This window comes from Sycon ciliatum, chromosome 6, assembly GCF_964019385.1.
Source record: "Sycon ciliatum chromosome 6, ocSycCili1.1, whole genome shotgun sequence".
Lineage (NCBI taxonomy): Eukaryota > Metazoa > Porifera > Calcarea > Leucosolenida > Sycettidae > Sycon > Sycon ciliatum.
The window spans coordinates 17,365,346-17,384,306 of record NC_088648.1 but is presented as its reverse complement, the minus strand read 5'-3'; the positions used below and the strand labels follow the sequence as shown (position 1 = coordinate 17,384,306).

Sequence of the window (18,961 nt, the reverse complement as noted above, 5' to 3'; positions counted from 1 at the left end):
CAACAGTCAAACTACATTCTCGAGACTTTGTTGCGCCACAACACGCTGATGATTATCGAATGTGATGATGTAGTGCACAGTAGTGTAGTATAGGTCTAAAGTGTAGATCTACGTGTAATATGATGAGATGAGATCATCGCTCGTATACGCGTATACGCGTAGCAGATATAGATCACGAAACCTAGCAACCACGTGCAATCAGCGCAAAAATTATCACCCATCCAAAAAGTCTATGATCGACGCGACGTAGCGTGTTGCGTGCACATTATTAATTTTTGTGCTTTTTGATTTCCTTCCCTGATAGTTCTTGTGCTTCGATGTGTAATGTTGTCTAATTGATATTCTTAGTATTGTTGTGGAAAGGCCTAACTCATTAGTGACTGTCACTGGAGCCAGTACGTTATAATCGTAGTCTTCCTGCGAATAGCCATCGCTGTCAGGAGCTGAAGCAACCACTTGCAATTCCACATTGCCATGTTTGAAAGAACGATATGAACGTGATTTCGTTGATGCGATGTGAGTTTCAAGTGGCATCGATGTTGTGCGTGGGTCTTGTGCCTCTATCAGTATAATTATGCTAGTCGTTGTTGATCATTTTCATTGCGTAATCCTTGCACAAGGAGAGCGTTTCACTGATTTCTCCACGAGACGGTCATGCATGATGGTTTGAACCCGATTTGTGCATGCACATTTTGAAAACATTTTGCATGGAGCTGATATCACATCACCTCCAAACATTTCCGTGCGCGTATCGATGTGAGAGTCAGTCAGTCGCGTACACCAGCGACACTAGCACCCGTATAGCATTAGTATTGTAAACCAATTTCGTTCAGTGCAGGTCTTTGCCATTTTTGCTGCAACCAGTGGTCACTATTAGAAAACGTGCCACTCACATACTGCAGTACTGTCGGTGGCCGAAGAACTGGGGGTTAGCCTCCTAGCCTAGACCGTTCCTATCTTCATGTATTACAATCTGTGTGCCGCTCAGTCACCGTGTAGACAGCGGTATGCTGTGCTTGGTGAAGTTCTAGGTTGATCCTTGTTCTGCGCTCCGCTCTTTGGCGCCCGACAGTACCGTGCGCACATAGCTTACATAATGTGCACTCGGTAGTCCTTGCTGAGATCTGTTAAGTATTTAGTATTTACCAAGGCTATTTTGGCGTAATTTTGTCCACTGCCCTAACAATTGCTCCTACCAGACACTCTCCTGGGCAGTGTACAGTACTGTCGGGGGCCGAAGAACGGAGCGCCGAAGAACGGAGCGCCAAAGAACGGAGCGCCGAAGAACGGAGCGCCAAAGAACGGAGCGCCAAAGAACGGAGCGCCAAAGAACGATCAACCTAGAACTTCGCCAAGCACAGCATACCAATGTGTACATGGTCACTCAACTGTACATAGAAAATAGGAGCGGTCTAGGCTAGACGGCCGACCCCAGTTCTTCAGCGACCGACAGTACGGTATAAGTACTAAGTTTCGTTTGGAATTAGCAGTCGCTATATTCGTTACGGGGCACAAAATAACTAAAGTTTGTACCAAACCGAAGTTGACCCTTCTGAACGTTCGGGGTGACAGACCTCGACCAAAAACTAAGTTTAGTATGTAACGAACTTGCTGGTGGAGTGATCTAACGAAAGATTTCGTGAACGAAAATTTGTACTCACGCAGTAGTGTAGCCGATCACTGGTTGGTGGCAATGAAGACATTTGTAGTCGCGTTGTGTTTCATTTCTTGGTGCATCTGCGGGTGAATGTGTGTGCGTGTGTGTGTGTATGTGTGCGTGTGTGTGCGTACGTGTATGTGTATGAGCAGGCCGCCAGGTCTGGAACACAGCGCGGTGTAGCTCTGTAACCGGCGTGCTGCCTGGTGTTGGCGGGACCGAATCACCAGCGGCACGCCAGGTTTTGCCGAGAGCTCGTCCCGTGCCCGCACACAGCCTGTTCCCGACCCGCAGTTTGAGCTGGTCGCTATTTGGCAGTCGCAACAAGAGCAACAGCGATGGCCAGGACTCGGATAGTGAGAACGGGGACGATGCATCGTCGTCTGACCCTTCGAACACTACGGCTGTCAAGACAGGTAAGGCTAACCTGATTGCCGCCTTGTGTACTCGCTCCACACGTATATACACACGCACACATGCACACATGCACATACTTGTACTTGTACTTGCTCACTGCCAAAACTGGTCACGTGGGTCTCCCCGGGAGAGGGGAGAGAGACTCAAAAGGAATCTTGGAAAGATGACTCAATTGGCCATTGAACCACCCAATGGCCGACACCCCCTGAAATCCCCAAACTGGGGTGGACTTGAAATGATCCCACTTATGGGCTCACCACACCTCAGTAAGTGGTTGAGGACAAGGTGCAGAAAAAGGATTGACGGCATCAGGGTATCCGTCCCGGGATCCAACTGCAGGTACCCCTGCCCCCAGTGAAGGTAATACTTGGTACTAGTGTGAGTGGCTAAATCAGGGTGGATCTGATATAAGCTTCACTAGCACCATTGATTACACAAGAGTTAATCTAGCCAGAAGCAGTCCATGGTTAACAGGTATGTATACTTCAAACAGAAAGTATATGAAACCTGAAACCAACAAAGGTGGTAGGTACAACAATACACCTTCAAGCAGCCGAGCCCGTTGGCAACAGGCCCAACACTATCTGGCATAAGTGCACCCACCAACCGAACTAGCTGGCACATACACACACACAGACACACCACAGACACACACACACACTGTCACACACACATAACCTGTATGCACACGTGTGTGTGTGTGTGTGTGTGTGTGTGTGTGTGTGTGTGTGTGCGTGCGTGCGTGTGTGTAACCTGCATGCGCACTCACGCACGATGGTCCCCCACCTTTACCAGCGTCATGTTCAGTCCACTGCAATTACAATGGTGGGCAATTTTATGCATTGACTTTGGGTTTGCAGTAAACCCCCATGGTGTTTTGTTTTGTATAAAAGCACGTGTTTGAGTCCAATTGAAACCCTATCATTGGTATAGTCGTGTTTATTACGTTGGCACTTACTAAGGGGTCGTTCATAAATACCGAACTTTTTTCACGAAACGAAATAATTTCACTATGGGGTGGGGGGGTTGACCAATTTCGTTTCAGAAAACATTGATACATGTACATGGCCGTAGGAGCAGTGATACGTTTGCGACTTTTGTTGTATATGCGTGTACGTGCGAACATTTTTTACGTTCTGAGGGGGAGGGAGTTTGAGTCTAACCCTTTCAGTGCCAAGGGGGTCAGAAAAATTCAAATTTTTCTGAGTTGAGCTGAACTCAAATTTTTCATAGCTCAGCTGTATATCCACGGATCTTTACAAACGATGGCTCTCTGGAAAGATATCAAGGTCAGGCAGACAGCTGTGAAGAGAATATGCAGCGAAAATAGTCTTCCTCGCGAGGGCGCCTGAGCGAAGTCCGTTTTCTGCATTTTCGTAGCATCTGCACTTTCTCACGCGCGCGAGCAATCGCAGTGCAGTCAACTTTCAACGCACGGAATTCGGACAAAGTTGGCCTGAAAGCCGCTGAAAATCTCGATGTTTTGATACCCAATACGCATGGGTTGCCGCGAAAGAAATAGAGAAACCCGCGATGCGCATACGTCATGTTTTCTACGGGCGACAATTGTTTGTCCGAGCGCGCGCGCTTCAAGCTTCGCCCTGGCGATATCTATCCTCACGGACACAAAACGATGTGATGAGTCGATAGCCAAGGTCTTCCTGAACACGTAGAGTGGTCGTTTGTAACTCTCCTGTGTGTAGAAGTGGAGATACGAATTTATTTGTACACACATACTCATTTTGGGCGACTAAAGTCGCCCGTGGCACTGAGAGGGCTAAACTTAAAGGGGAAGTTAAGGCAAAAATAAAATTTCACCAGTTGTAGTCTTCAGGGTGCTGAGTCGAATGGTCTTGGTCCGAGGAAGCTGAGACGCTCCCTTCCTACTTGAATCCCAATCGAACTCGCGCACTTCCACCCAAACTGGGTGACTGCGCCCTACGAGATGGGGATTTGTATGCAAAATGTCACTAAAAGCGCCATTTCGTTCTTATAAAAGCACGGATGACCGCGATTGGCCCATATGTTGTAGTCTTTTGGACGCTGAGTCGACTGGTTTTGGTCCGAAAAGGCTACGATGCAGCGTTCCTCCTTTATTCCCAATCGAACATGGTTGAAGAAGCGGTCACGTGCTCCTGGGTGCCCAAATCACCTGGTCACCACGCCAGCAGGCGACAACTTTCACACCAAGGTTCAACTCGAGTGACAGGACTGCAGCCAAAAAAGGTCAAACAGGCTAGTAAGTTGTACCCTGCAGGCACGGTGACCAGCTGACTGGTGTACGCAGGAGCACGTGACCGCTTGTTCGACCATGTTCGATTGGGAATAAAGGAGGAACGCTGCATCGCAGCCTTTTCGGACCAAAACCAATCGACTCAGCGTCCAAAAGATTACAACATATGGGCCAATCGCGGTCATCCGTGCTTTTATAAGAACGAAATGGCGCTTTTAGTGACATTTTGCATACAAATCCCCATCTCGTAGGGCGCAGTCACCCAGTTTGGGTGGAAGTGCGCGAGTTCGATTGGGATTCAAGTAGGAAGGGAGCGTCTCAGCTTCCTCGGACCAAGACCATTCGACTCAGCACCCCGAAGACTACAACTGGTGAAATTTTGATTTTTGCCTTAACTTCCCCTTTCAACAATTTGTTTCATGAAAAAAGTTCAATATTTACGGACGGTCCCAAAGCTGGTTGTGTTTCTCAACACAATTATATAGCCGGTGGTAACACAGATATGCGACCTTTACTTTACTGAACTCATATGCGTATGTGTGCTGCATGTGTCGCCAGTTGTGTAGATTAGACAGTTATCTGGCACTCGTCTCGATCCGTTTTATTCAGATATTGTCCGCTATCGTAGCTGTAAGAAAAAAATCTGTGGCTGCACATCCAGTGCACTTGCAGATGTGCGTGCTTCTCTTGCGACTGGCGTACATTGTGTGTGTGTGTGTGTGTGTGTATATGCTTGTGTGTGTGAGTGTAATAATGTACATTTTGTTCATTTCTGGGTGACTGCAGAGATTCAGCTCTCGCCATACACCATCAATACGGTGATCTCGGCGGAGAGGGCCAAGCACTTCTATCTGCTCGAGCAGGGGTAAGGAGGAAGACCCCGTGTGATGGTGTAACACTGCCATGGGTCGTCAGTCACGTGTCCCCCCACCCCCACCCACCCACCCAACCACACGCATACACATATACACACACATGTCAGTATATTTTTGGCTTGGACTCGGACATGTACGGCCAGAATGGGTACCACTTGACACTCTGGCCCAATGTTCTGTTCGCAACACCTTATTACAAGATTCAGCCTTCGGGAGATCAGGTTCCTGTATAGGTATCACTTTGAGTTGTGCCTGGTCCATAGAATCCATTGCGCATCCTTTACCGGGTTTGTGCCGCTCTCAGGCGTTCACTCTGTTGAACTGACTTTGTAATGTTCTTGTGTGCAGGCATCTTGACCAGCTGGAATCGGTGCTGCCCATTCGCAGTGCGTACGCCAGTGGCGACCGCGAGCAGATGTACCCGCTGTCCGCCGTCCAGGCCAAGTAAGTGATGTGCTTCTGTCCTCTTCGAGTGAAGAGCATGTCAATTAGCACATGCACTGCTTTGGTACAGTGATATGTGCTGCGTTGCCACATTCATGTACTGTTCTTTGATGCAGTGATGCAATGCTTTGATGCAGTGATGTTATACTTTGATGCAGTGATGTAATGCTTTGATGCAATGATGTAATGCTGTGACTTCGGCACTATCCCGCACAAGAGTGCTCTACATGTACTGCTACGAGACCGGTGGCGAAAACTCTGCATGCTTAGTTTGCGTACCCCCGTACTTCGTGGACTCCTTAGCGCAGCACAGGGAAATGAGGCTGATTACTCATTTCTTACCAAAGGCATGGTGTGTCTGTTTGAAGAGTTTCTGAACGCTGCGTCTGCTGTCTTGTACAAGAGTACTGTTGTGTGTTTGTATGGGGTGAGCTCATGTGTGCGTACACGCACGTGTGTGTGTGTGTGTGTGTGTGTGTATGTGTGTGTGAGGGGGGGGGGGGTGTTCGTGCGTGTGCGCTCGTGCTCGTGTGGGCACGCGTGCGGGGGCGTGCATGCATGCATGCACGTCTATTTGTTCACTGCTGTCCTTCCGCTCTCTCTTGGCTGCAGGTCTATTGAAGTATGGGGTAGTCTTAGCAATCTTCATGATCAGCAGCGTCGACGCCAAGATCTGCTCGATGCTGAGGAAATGCGTCAACAAAGTAAGCATATCAAGTTTGTCATCGTCGACTGTTGCTTTACTCCCAGTTGTCCCATATGGTCTAGTGGTTAGGATTCGGCGCTCTCACCGCCGCGGCCCGGGTTCGATTCCCGGTGTGGGAACACCTCTTTTTTTTTCTTTTTCTTTTTTCTTTCAGTACCAACGGCCAATTTTTCTGGGGAGTTGTACTTTCACTCTTCTAGCATAGGATTGGCAAGCTCTACTGTGCACGGTTATTTTTTTCTTCAATCCAAACACGCAAGTGTGGTCTCTCCGCTGCAGTCTGCGGTGACTTTTGCAGAGGAGAGACCATGTGTTGGCGTGTTATGATTGGAGAAAAGTCGTGCTTTCAATCGTTATCTTTGAAATGAAAGACCCCGAGCGAAAACATTTGGATTGTCTTGAAACAATGTCATATAGTATAACCTGGGTTTGCCGTACCCTGTACCAAGCGCAATCCTGTATTGACCGGACCAATTTTCATGCACCAAAGTGCTGCGGATCAAAGTTGCATCCCTCGATCGAGCCGGATCCTGTCGTACATGGACAGTTTCCGCTGCACCAAGGGCGTCCGGTTAGCGTCAGCTTTTCTGTAGATCCGGTGGTCTTTGTTGACAGGCCCTTGAGGAGGATCAGTGATTCTCCTGGCTTTATGTTGCTGAACCAATCCCTGAATTGCGCTGCCCGGCGATTGACAAGACTAACTTATGACGATGGCCATGACACCGACATACACCAAATATTCCTGTAAGCAGATCAGGAGTTGCTCAGGAAATACCTGGAAAGATCAGTGCCTGTTTGTGTGTGTTTTGTTTGGCGTGTGCTGTTGTAGTTATGCGTGCCTTCCACCACAAGACGACCAAGAGAAAACCGCCGCTGGTAGGTGCTGCGAGTGTGTGTGCGTGTGCGTGTGTGTGTGTGTGTGTGTGTGTGTGTGTGTGTGTGTGTGCGTGCATCCCAGCACAAGTTGCTATGTCTAACATAGCTGTTCGCTATCATCGCTTCCGCGATGGGCATGTCTGAGGTCTGAGGTGTGTGCGTGGTGGTGGGGGGGGGGGGGGGGTGTTGTATGTTGAGGGGGTACATGTGTGTGGCTGTGCTTGGGAGCGTGTGCGTGCATGTGTCCGTGTGGGTGTGGTGGGAGGAGAGGAGTGTAGGTGTGGGGGGGGGGGGGGGGGTACACTCACGTTAGTTGCCGGTGGTTGCATCCGTAATGCCAAGATACTTGCCAACATCCACCATCATAATCGGATTTTGAAAACTGTTGGTAATGGAGAGGTTCCGCACTACGTAAAGTTGAGCAACTTTACGTTAGTGGGCGGGAAAAACCCGTGAATTCGCGAGTTTTCACTCCACTTACGGAAAGTTGTCTACGTAGAGTACGTAGATAGGACTCTGATAACGTAGGTGCTCCCTAAGTGGATTGGGGTACAAATTTATGACTTCCCTCCCGAGGTCGATCCGGTCGTACACTGCCGCGTTCGGAGTTGGCAAGGGCAGCTACGTCATTTGAAAACTCTGTATGGCGGAACACAGATCCGCATGCAGTTTACGTAAGATTTCCGTAGATCGACTACGTTTTTTACTAACGTAATTACGTTATGCGGAACCTCTCTATTGATTTTCAAAGTTGGTGACAAGTCTCAGAATACCAGTAGTGGGTTAGTTCGTTCCACGCAGTTTGTCTTTCTTTTCCTGTGTAGTTATAGTTTGATGCCTTGTTCCCACTGTCTATGTGCAGACCAACAAATTTGACATCACGTCCCACCATTGCAGGGTTATCCTCTACGCTATCTGTGGGTGAGTCAGTGTAGCATATGAGTAACTTGTATTCCTATTCCTGGTCAGAGCAACGATTCTGCGCTCGATACCTGGTGGTGTCAGATCTGTTACTGGTGGTACTTCTGGTCTTCTTTCTCGTGCGTGAAAATACGTGTGTGTGTGGGGGGGGGGGGGGGGGTGTTCAGAGAAAGCACAAATGTCCACTCCAGGGTAACAACTTGAATTAATTTCCACGTGCACCTCCAAATCTGTCTCGGAGTTCATTTCTATATTTTCGGTGGACATTCTTTTTCGCTTCGCTTTTCCTGACAGAAATTCTCTTGTGTGTGCGCTGAAAACCGGTGCGTACGTCTGGACTGGCTCTCACTCGATGCTTGCTGAGAGCTTCCACTCGGCATTCGATGTTGTTAACCAGGTAAGGTGGCTGGCTGGCTGTTTAGTGTGAACAGGTAGTGTGAGTACAGATATGGTGGGGTGGTGGTGGTGCTGCTGGTGCTGCTGGTGCTGCTGGTGGATAGGCTTCCGCGGAATGTGCCGGCATAATTTCAGGAATTATCGTTGTGATTTTTAAAACGGGAATTATTGGCGAATTTTGTGGAATAATCGGTAAAATCTGAGCGATGCCCCCTTTTTTCTATTTTTTTCATTTATAACACCCTGATTTGTACCAAAAAAAGTTGTGATCCTGCAGTTGATTGCTCTGTATTTCAAAAAAGGAAAGAAAAATCAGCTTCCATGCGAGTCTCACGCGAACCGTGATTTTTTTGCCCGTACAAGTGGCAACAATACCCGTACGTGGTACGGTATCTGCGAAAAAAAGGGAAGAAAAAAAAGCATTATTATGAGAATTATCAGTGAGATTACGGGAATAATCGGTCGAAATTTTGAGCAATGCTCAAAGGAATTATTGGTAAAACTACGAGCATATTCCTCGGAAGCCTACTGGTGGAAGTGCTGCTGGCGGAAGTGCTGCCGGTGGTGTTGGTGATGCTGCTGGTGGAAGTGCTGCTGGTGGTGTTGGTGATGCTGCTGGTGGTGTTGGTGGTGCTGCTGGTTCTGCTGCTGCTAGTGCTGGTAGGGGTGGGTGTGGCAGGAAGCGGATTTTGTTGTTCCGCCTGTTCTACTGTGCATTGATGTGATTTAGCCAGTGCTGTTTTTTTGGTTTTTTTTTACTAAAAAACACAGCCCTACTAATAATCAGGGGAAGAGGACAACTGAAATGACGCTGTGTGAGTGATTTGAGGAAAGGGCGTAGGTGTTTGCTTACCTGTGCCTGTGTGCGTGCATGTGTGTTTATTTGTGTACTACGCGTGTGTACGTATGTATGCTTGTGTCGGTGCATAGTCTCTACTACTGCTTGGCTACTACAAGTCATGCTCCTCACCTTCTTATGACCATCCGTAAGTTACCTGCTACTTGACCCTCTTGTCTTACACTGGCAACTCTGCACTAAGATATCAATGAGAACAGAAGGCGGAACACGATTGTGTTGAAAATCAGAATTTCACACTGCTATGTGATAGGGCAACGTATAATAATAATAATAATAATTATTATTATTATTATGGGTGGTCGAGGAATTCTATCATTCCGGGATCTCCTGGATAGAACCCGTGTCCGGGTGGCGCGGTACCTACAAGCCCACCCAAACGTGCCACTGTTGGCTGCTGTTAAGCGCCATCACGACAATGATGTGGCACCGTCAAAATCAGTTACACGTCAAGCCTCCAGACTTCTGGGTGAACTTGACCTACCCGACTTGGAGACTGCCACAAAAGTCATTGTCAAGAAGGCCGTTGCTCTCCGGTGCCTGGCCGTTATCCAAGGTAAGCCTCTCCATGGCCAGTTCTGGAGACGAGCTTCTGATGCTGGCTTGGACCTGGGCTTGAGTTTTCGCTGGCTGAAATCGCCAACGATCAGGCCTGCGACAGAGGGACTCTTGCTGGCTGTACAGGATCAGGCCATTGCGACCAGGCACTATCAGGTCACGGTCATTGGACGGGGAGACGTTGTGGACATTTGTCGAGTTTGCGGCACTCGCGGAGAAACAGTTGATCACATTGTGGCCTGTTGCCCAGCCCTAGCCAAAACACTGTATATCGAACGGCATGACACGCTCGTCAAGTTGGTGCATTGGGCACTATGCAAGCGGCATGGTCTGGGTCAGCCGGGAAGCAACCCGCTGAAGCATCATCTTGTGCCTGTCACGGAAAATCCTGACATGAAGCTCCTGTGGGAGTTCAATATCCCAACGGATACGCAAGTGCGCCACAACCGTCCAGACCTGGTGTTGCGGTCCAGCACACAGGTGCTGCTGATGGATGTCAGTGTTCCACTGGACCAGAATGTGCCCACAAAAATCGCCGAAAAAATAACAGAGTACGCTCCCCTTTGCCAAGAGCTGCGGCGCATCTGGCATGTGGATGATGTCCGCGTTGTGCCCCTGGTTGTTGGGGCGCTTGGTGGACTGACTGGTGTGTCCCTCTCACACTTTGTGTTGGCATTGGCAGGCACTCTGCGCATTGAAAGGGCTCAGCAATGTGCTATCCTGGGCACGCTGAACATCATCAAGTCGGTTCTTGGCATTCGGCATTAGGCTCCTCATGTTACGGGTAGAGCTAGTCTGTATAAACCTCCAATACCGCATTTGCTTTGACATCCATGAATGTGCAGTATGACGGTTCTCACAGCCTGATTTTTCTCTTGCCATTTGAGTATGTCCGGCATTCATCTCTTCCCCTATTTCTACAGGTCTATTCCTGTACTGGTAGTCCATTTTTGTAATTACTCTTTTTGTATTCGAATATGTCCTGTCCTCCTCCATCTTTTTGTATTCGAATATGTCCTGGCATCCTCCATCGTACTGCTTATTTCTGTCCGTCTCTCAGTTTCTGCGTCGGCTTTCAATATTTTTGCTTTGGTTTTTACAATCCTTTTTGCTTCGGTCTTCATTGCGTTGGCCATTTATCTATTTTTTTTTCTCTCATTACCCTTGGTCTCTTTTGGCCCGGTGATGGGGTTCTTACCTCATGTCATGACAACGTGAGTGAAATAAAGCCAACTCCATAATAATAATAACGGGGTTACGATTATTCGACTTCTTTATGTACTGCGAAATCGAATACAGAGGATTTGCTGTGTGACCTTCATGCACATAATGTAACTTGTTGTTGGTGCAACATGCCAGCAAGCTGAACAACTGTGGTGTTGAGTCCTACAGTATTTCCCAGAATATAAGTCACACCTTGTTGTTGCTGTTGCTGTTGCTGTTGTTGTTGTTGTTGTTGTTGTTGTTGTTGTTGTTGTTGTTGTTGTTGTTGTCGTCGTCGTCGTTGTTGTTGTTGTTGTCGTCGTCGTCGTCGTCGTTGTTGTTTCTGCTGTTTGCAGGTATGGTCACACACGTCAGATCTACGTATACGGTCTGTTCAGTGGTTTCTCGTTGTTCTTCATCGGCGGACTGTACAATATCTACACTGGTAGTCTGGCTTTCTTGGAGCCGCATGGACTTGAGTCTCTGCATCTGGTCAGTTTGTTCGTCTTTGCTCTGAATCCATGGGGTTTAGCAGAGTGTTGTTTGCTTCGCAATTTTCCCGAACCAACTGGATCACGAAACCCATGCATGCTTGTGTTAGGATGTTGACAATCACACATACAGCTTACGCTTCTCTCTCTCTCTCTCACTCTCTCTCTCTCTCTATCTGTCTGTCTGTCTATCTATCTATCTGTCTCTCTCCCCTCCCCCTCTCTTTGTTCATTCTTTCCATCTGGCCCCAGGCATGATGTGATAAATCCATAATGGTTGTGTGTTTTCCATTCTTTGCAGGCCTTTCTTATGCTAACTGGATCGTTTGTTGTCGAAGGAGGTAAGCAACACAGTGAAAAGTACCAGGAATGGACACGGATGCACAATAGTCAATAGGGTATGAATATGATGACTGCAGAAGTCAGCAAATCACGACTCCTGGGTCGATTTGACTTGCACTGACCACAGCCAAGTTGGGTGTATGGTCGGTGTACCGCATGTGTTGCACACAGCTGTGATTTTCGTCTGTGGGTACTAGGAGTGCCCAGTTCTGTCACTACCGGCGGATGTGTCGCGCTTGTTTGAAGGGAAATCACCCTAACATGTGAATCCACACAACTACAACTTTTCCAAAAACTGAATCCAAGTGGATCGGAAAGTTAGCGTTGTTGTGATGGCAGGCTGGCTATGCTGTAACCCTTTCAAGCCCTAACTCGGACACAACTCTAGACCAGTATTGGTGAACAGACACATTGACATTGACCTGTGCATCGTTTAGATACCCGTGGTGAGCTCACTTATCCGGTCCTCTTTTATCCGGATCCCTCGCCATCCGGAAGAACATCGTTGCTTACCGATATACAGCATATGTCATGTACCCATACAGTATGTGTGTTCGATTATCCGGTTCCCTCGCCTATCCGGTTATTTGTGTGGAAAACGGATGTGGTCTGACTGTACCCGTACTGAGTCGTTTTGTTTGTTGCCAGTACAGGTATCTCTATGATTCTTGCTGGTGTTGTTTGGGATTCGTTTCATGCTCACCCTATCCCTGCATGTGTCAGGACATGTATAGCGGTATGATGATGTTATGTGTGTGTGTCCGTGTGTGTGTATAATTATGTAATTGTGTGTGTCCGTGTGTGTGTATATGTAATTGTGTGTGCGCCGTAGCCACGTGCTACCAGGCATTTCGTCGTGTCAGCCAGCTTAGCCGGGAAGCGGGACTCAGCTTCTTCTCATATGGTATGTCACCTGGGTGTGTGTGTGTGTATGTGTGTATGTGTATATGTGTGTATGTGTATATGTGTGTGTGTGTGTGTGTGTGTGTGTGTGTGTGTGTGTGTGTGTGTGTGTGTGTGCGTGTGTGTGTGTGGTATGTGCAGCGATTTCCAATCGATAGATTGCGGGTTCGATTCCCGACGATTATGGTCACACACGTCTTTCTTCTCTTTCTCAGACTCTTCCTGACTTTTCTTTCATTCTCCTGGGTGGTTACCAACAGCCAGTGCATGCCGGAGTATGTGGTGTGATGTGTGTGCGGGACAAAAAAAAAAAAAAAAAAAAAAAAAATGAAAAAGACCAAAAAAGGGATTCACTGGCCAGAAAATGTCACTCCAAATAGCTGTATGGTGTAGACCAGGCTGAATAGTGACGGTCAATTCTTCAGCCTTGCAAGCTGTTGAATGGTGTTATCCCAGCACAAGTTGCTATGGCTTCTGCCGTAGCATTGCTATCATCGCCTCCGGCGATGGGCGTCAAAGGTCAAAGGTGTGTGTGTTCACGTGCATGTGTGTACCGGCAAGTGTGTGTTTGTCGTGAGTGTATAATTATATAATATGTGTCTAGGTCTGTGTGTGTATTTGTGTGTCTGTGTGTCTATTTGAACATACGTGATAACTGGTGTAAAAATACATTACCGGAGACTTCACTGTATTCTACCTTGGCTGTGAGGGAAATTCCCTTTTTTGTTTTCTTCCTGCCTGTACTGCTGACACCTTCTGTTCTTTCTGTTCAGCTTTTATTGCATGCTCTCATTGTCATAGTCCACTAGTTTTTATTATGTGTGTTTGTGCGTGTTTGTGTGTGTATCTGTGTGTGCATGTGTGTATGTGTGTGTCTGTGTATGCGTGTGTGTGTCTGTGTATGCATGCGTGCGTGTGTCTGTGTATGTGTATGCGTGTGTGTGTGTATGCGTGTGGGCATGCGTGTGTTTGTGCACTTCAGTTCAGCACGGCAGCGAGTCCAACAGCATTCACGTGCTGACCGAGGACTTCTTCTCCATCTGCGGTCTGAGCATAGCTTCTCTCTCGCTGCTGATCAGTCACTATTCTGGCAATGCTATGTGGGATGCCGGTGGTATGGTACTCATTGGAGGTGAGTGCCACTACCCAAAGCCAGCAAACACATTTGACTACTCGGGGCTTGGCAGTCTTATCTTTCTCAGGCGTCTTGGGTCTCTGGTAGTCGCGTGCGCATCACTGATGGTGGGGTGGTGACTCGGCATTCCGAGTACTGTGGAACCTCTCTTTCCGACCACGTCACTTAACCGACCACTTTACCAATCTAGTCACTTTTCCTCAGTCCCGAATTTGTCTTCATAGGCACCTGTGCAGGTTGGTCAGTTTCAAAAATCAGACCACTTTGCCCGGTCCGAAAGGTGGTCGGAATTCTGCGGCTCCCATGTATATTCATAGTTAAACTCAGCAACATTAACTTAGTGATCCATTGTTGGTTGGCTTGGGTACGTGTGTGTGTGGGCCAGTAACATGCGCGTTGGAAGGGGGTGTTGGGCTTCCTGTGAAAAGTACTAGACGCGCACATGCATGTCTGTGGGGTGTGCACGCATGCTCATATACTTGTATGCTCTTTGTTTTCTTGTCGTCGTGTGCGACAGGACTGCTCACGTTAGCATCATTCTCAATCATTCGACGTAACCAGAACATGTTGGTGGGAAAGTAAGTGTTTGGCTGTGTCTGTACTGATTGATGAGCCTGTGAATAAGCCCATTGTGCATTGCCAAATATGGAAGATATGAGTAATGCATGTGAGTACGCTGGGATCAGCAATGCACTATTACACACCCCAGACAACCATGCCCAGGTGGCTGTGTGGGGTGTTATGTGAGTACACTGGGATCAGCAATGCACTGTTCAACACCCCAGACGACCATGCCCAGGTGGCTGTGTGGGGTGCTTATGGTACAAATTACCTCACTGCGCAATGGGCTTATTGTTTTCTTCCAAACGAACCAACCCACGGTGGACAACAGTAGAGTTGTGCCGTAACTTTCAACTCACTTGTGTGTATAGTGAGATGTCAGTGTTTTGTAGCATCAAGAGTAGATAAACGAGAGTGTTCAACTCCGGATCTCGCCTGTACAATCTGCAGATACCCCGGCTCACGGCGGATTTTTTGTTGACGTCACCTTTTTTCAGAAAAACGCGCATTTTGCCGCAGAGCAGTGTGAGAGCACGTGCTGGGCACCGACCTTGTAATGTAAAGCCCGGCCAAGTGCACGAGGCAAAACTTTCCAAACGACTCGCAGCGCATGCGTCGTAGAAAAGAGTACGTCAACAACAAACTCCGCCGTGGACGAACCCATCCGCGAGTTGCACACTCTCGTTTATCTACTCTTGGTAGCGTGGATGTAACAGAGTTTTCTGCTGCTACTGCTGCTGTATTCACCCCTGTCACTGTCACTGTCACTACTCTCTAGGTCCATACAACCTCAGGTATTGTCCAAGATTATAGAACTGCTGGAAGAGGACCGCATCATCAGCTCCGTGCATGACACCAAGGGTGTTGTTATCGGTGAGTTTGTCACAATTCGAGTCAGAATGCTCTTGTAAGACAATCTCGACTTGTCGGCATGTGTCACCTCCTTTTAAGTTGATAGCTAGCACGTGCCGAGTTACGGGGTATGTTAGAAAACATGTGTGCATCTGCAATTTGTAGTTTGCCCGTACTCATACACACATGCGTGCATGCACGCATGTGTGTATGAGTACGGGCGAATGCTGATGGTGTGTGTGAGCACACATGCCCACACACCGTTGTATTCCTATTGCTACCTTGGTTTGCTTCGGTGCTGCTCACTCCCCCCATGCACACTCACTCGTACGTAGTTCCCGTCATGTTCAACTTTGTGAGTTCCTTGCAGGCCTGTCGGAAGCGGTCCAGTTGGTCAGGTTAGCACCGGACCAACTTTGTAGCTACCAATGCACGTTTACAGCTGAGAAGGGCATATGCCCCCGCCATATTATACACAACGTATGAAAGACTATGGTACAACCGGACCGATTGAAAACTGCTTCCGGCGGTGCTGCCTTGGCCGTCGTCGTTGTGTTCTCTTCTGCAGGTGCCAACGCTATTAGTTTCAAAGCCGAGATTCTTATCGATGGTAGAGAACTAGCTGCTCTGACCATAGCACGTCACGCCGACACCAACTCCTACTTCAAGGTTGGTGTGTGCGTGTGCACGTGTGTGTGTGGTGTGTGTGTGTCCCATATGGTGCAGTGGTATGTGCAGCGATTTCCAATCGAGAGGTTGCGGGTTCGATTCCCGACGATTATGGTCACCCACATCTTTCTTCTCTTTCTCAGACTCTTCCTGACTTTTCTTTCATTCTCCTGGGTGGTTGCCAACAGCCAGTGTATGCCAGAGTATGTGGTGTGATGTATGTGCGGAAAAGATATGAAGAAGACCAAAAAGTAGGGATTCGCTGGCCAGAAAAAGCCACTTCATAGCCGTGTGGTGTAAACCAGGCTGAATAGTGGCGGTCAATTCTTCAGCCTTGCAAGCTGTTGAATGGTGCAATCCCGGCACAAGCTGCTATGGCTTCTGCTGCAGCATCGCTATCATCGCCTCCGGCGATAGGCGTTCAATGGTCAATGGTGTGTTTCAGGGTGTGTGTACATACCGGTATACTTGCCATTCGAGTACATGTAACCGAGTGTTGACCAATGGACTAACTTTGCTTCTGGCTAGATGAAGTCCTGTGTCATCAATGGTGCTAGTGAAGCCTATGTCAGATCCACTCTGATTTAGCAACACAAATTTGTGCCAATGACACTGAAAACTGACTTTCAAAAAGCAGAATTCTTTGCAGACAGAGAGTGCTGTGCAGAGTGTGTATAGTGTAGTATGATTACTCCCCCGTGCCGTGGAGTATGATTACTCCCCCGTGCCGTGTAGTATGATTACTCCCCCGTGCCGTGGAGTATGATTACTCCCCTGTGCCGTGGAGTATGATTACTCCCCCGTGCCGTGGAGTATGATTACTCCCCCGTGCCGTGGAGTATGATTACTCCCCCGTGCCGTGTAGTATGATTACTCCCCTGTGCCGTGGAGTATGATTACTCCCCTGTGCCGTGGAGTATGATTACTCCCCCGTGCCGTGGAGTATGATTACTCCCCCGTGCCGTGGAGTATGATTACTCCCCCGTGCCGTGGAGTATGATTACTCCCCCGTGCCGTGGAGTATGATTACTCCCCCGTGCCGTGGAGTATGATTACTCCCCTGTGCCGTGGAGTATGATTACTCCCCCGTGCCGTGGAGTATGATTACTCCCCCGTGCCGTGGAGTATGATTACTCCCCCGTGCCGTGGAGTATGATTACTCCCCCGTGCCGTGGAGTATGATTACTCCCCCGTGCCGTGGAGTATGATTACTCCCCCGTGCCGTGGAGTATGATTACTCCCCCGTGCCGTGGAGTATGATTACTCCCCCGTGCCGTGGAGTAAGGATACCGGTAGTTGTGTTCCAGATTATTGCATGTCCAGGAGATAGTGCTCACTGCTATTTTGTATAACCTTGTGTCTTATTCTCTCTCTCTCTCTCTCTCTCTCCCTCTCTCTCTCTCTCTCTCTCTCTCTCTCTCTCTCTCTCTGTCTCTCTCTCTTTCTCTCTCTCTGTCTCTCTCTCTCTCTCTCTCTCTCTCTCTCTCTCTCTGTCTCTCTCTCTGTCTCTCTCTCTGTCTCTCTCTCTGTCTCTCTCTCTGTCTCTCTCTGTCTCTCTCTCTCTCTCTCTCTCTCTCTCTCTCTCTCTCTCTCTCTCTCTCTCTCTCTCTCTCTTTCTCTCTCTCTCTTTGTCCATGTCACTCTGCCCCTGCAGTCGATGACCAATCTGAGCAGTGACATTCAGCGGCAACAGTTTCTTCACCGTTTTGCCACAGACATGACCAATGAGTTGGGAGAACACATTGACTTTGTAGAAAAAGCTATCAAGGTAAGAAATTAATAAATTCGTCGTTCTGATCATATCATTAATTTTCTTCCGCCTTGGTCATTTCGACTTGTACATGTACTTGTTTGGCGGGCTGCTTTCATCACATCGTAATGCTTCAAGTTTGTGCTAGCAGTTCTAACGTTTTGCGACTGTTTTGTTCTCCGTGCAGCACATTCCAAGCACCACCCATAGGTTGTGGGAGGGGGGGGGGGGGCACATGTTTGGATCACTTTGCCAGGTGCTCTATGCCGAAAACGTACATGATTGTGTGAATGTAATGTGAGTACAGTCAGACCTCGCATAACGGCACACATCCGTTTTCCACAAAATTATCCGGATAGGCGAGGGAACCGGATAATCGAACACACATTCTGTATGTAAGCATGGCATATGCTGTACATTTGTAACCAACTATTTTCTTCCGGATGGCGAGGGATCCGGATAAACGAGGACCGGATAAGCGAGGTCTGACTGTAACATGCCTACTTTGTAGCGACAACTCTTTGCACCACCAAACCTGAATTCTCCTGTCTGTGTTTGCGCTTTCGTGCTTGCAGGCCAAATTCCCGTCGGTGCGTCACATCGACTTGGAAATCCTCTAGACACCCGAATGTATGTTATAATACTGTACCCTCCCAAGCCCCCCCCCCCCCCCCCCATTTCTAGATGATTTATGACGACCTGTGCGTCCTGAATGGGCTTCTTTGAAGCCTGTATACTTTGCGACGACGCTTTCTATTCACACGCGTGGATTGTATATTAGCCATTTTTTCATTTCTTTTACTCCCCCTGTGCTGGTGTTTCGCAACTATTAATTTTCTTTTTTTGTTGTCCTATCGGGGAGTTAGCCCACCATCACCTACAATAATGATGTCATGTCATGTCGTGTCTGTCTGTCTGTAACCTACCGTAATTGTATCACTTGTATGCATTGTGTGTAACGTTACTTCAACGAACAAAAAATGTAGATTTCCATGGCTGTGCTTGTACCGGTGGTGGGACTGTGTAGAATTACTAGAAGTTGAACATCTTTTTTCTTACAGCCCTTCTATCCCTGTGCCCCGGCCCGTTCAAGGCCAACAAGTACTAGTATGGGAA

The 18,961-nt window shown here is 48.2% G+C and overlaps 1 protein-coding gene and 1 non-coding gene across 2 annotated transcripts; both read left to right on the top strand.

Annotated features, from left to right (window-relative positions):
• Nucleotides 1-287: 287 nt before the first annotated feature.
• LOC135819525 (proton-coupled zinc antiporter SLC30A9, mitochondrial-like) lies at nt 288-18,838 on the top strand. The gene is made up of 18 exons (XM_065332752.1): nt 288-516; nt 1,810-2,073; nt 5,094-5,172; nt 5,531-5,626; nt 6,239-6,330; nt 7,162-7,208; nt 8,071-8,129; nt 8,424-8,526; nt 9,456-9,511; nt 11,499-11,634; nt 11,935-11,974; nt 12,808-12,879; nt 13,861-14,010; nt 14,531-14,591; nt 15,353-15,447; nt 15,995-16,095; nt 17,750-17,863; nt 18,421-18,838. The coding sequence occupies exons 1-18, from the start codon at nt 492-494 to the stop codon at nt 18,463-18,465; spliced, it is 1,635 nt and encodes a 544-aa protein (XP_065188824.1). The 5' UTR covers nt 288-491; the 3' UTR covers nt 18,466-18,838.
• Trnae-cuc (transfer RNA glutamic acid (anticodon CUC)) lies at nt 6,380-6,451 on the top strand. The gene has a single exon. It is a non-coding gene; the product is annotated as a tRNA-Glu (tRNA).
• Nucleotides 18,839-18,961: the final 123 nt, after the last annotated feature.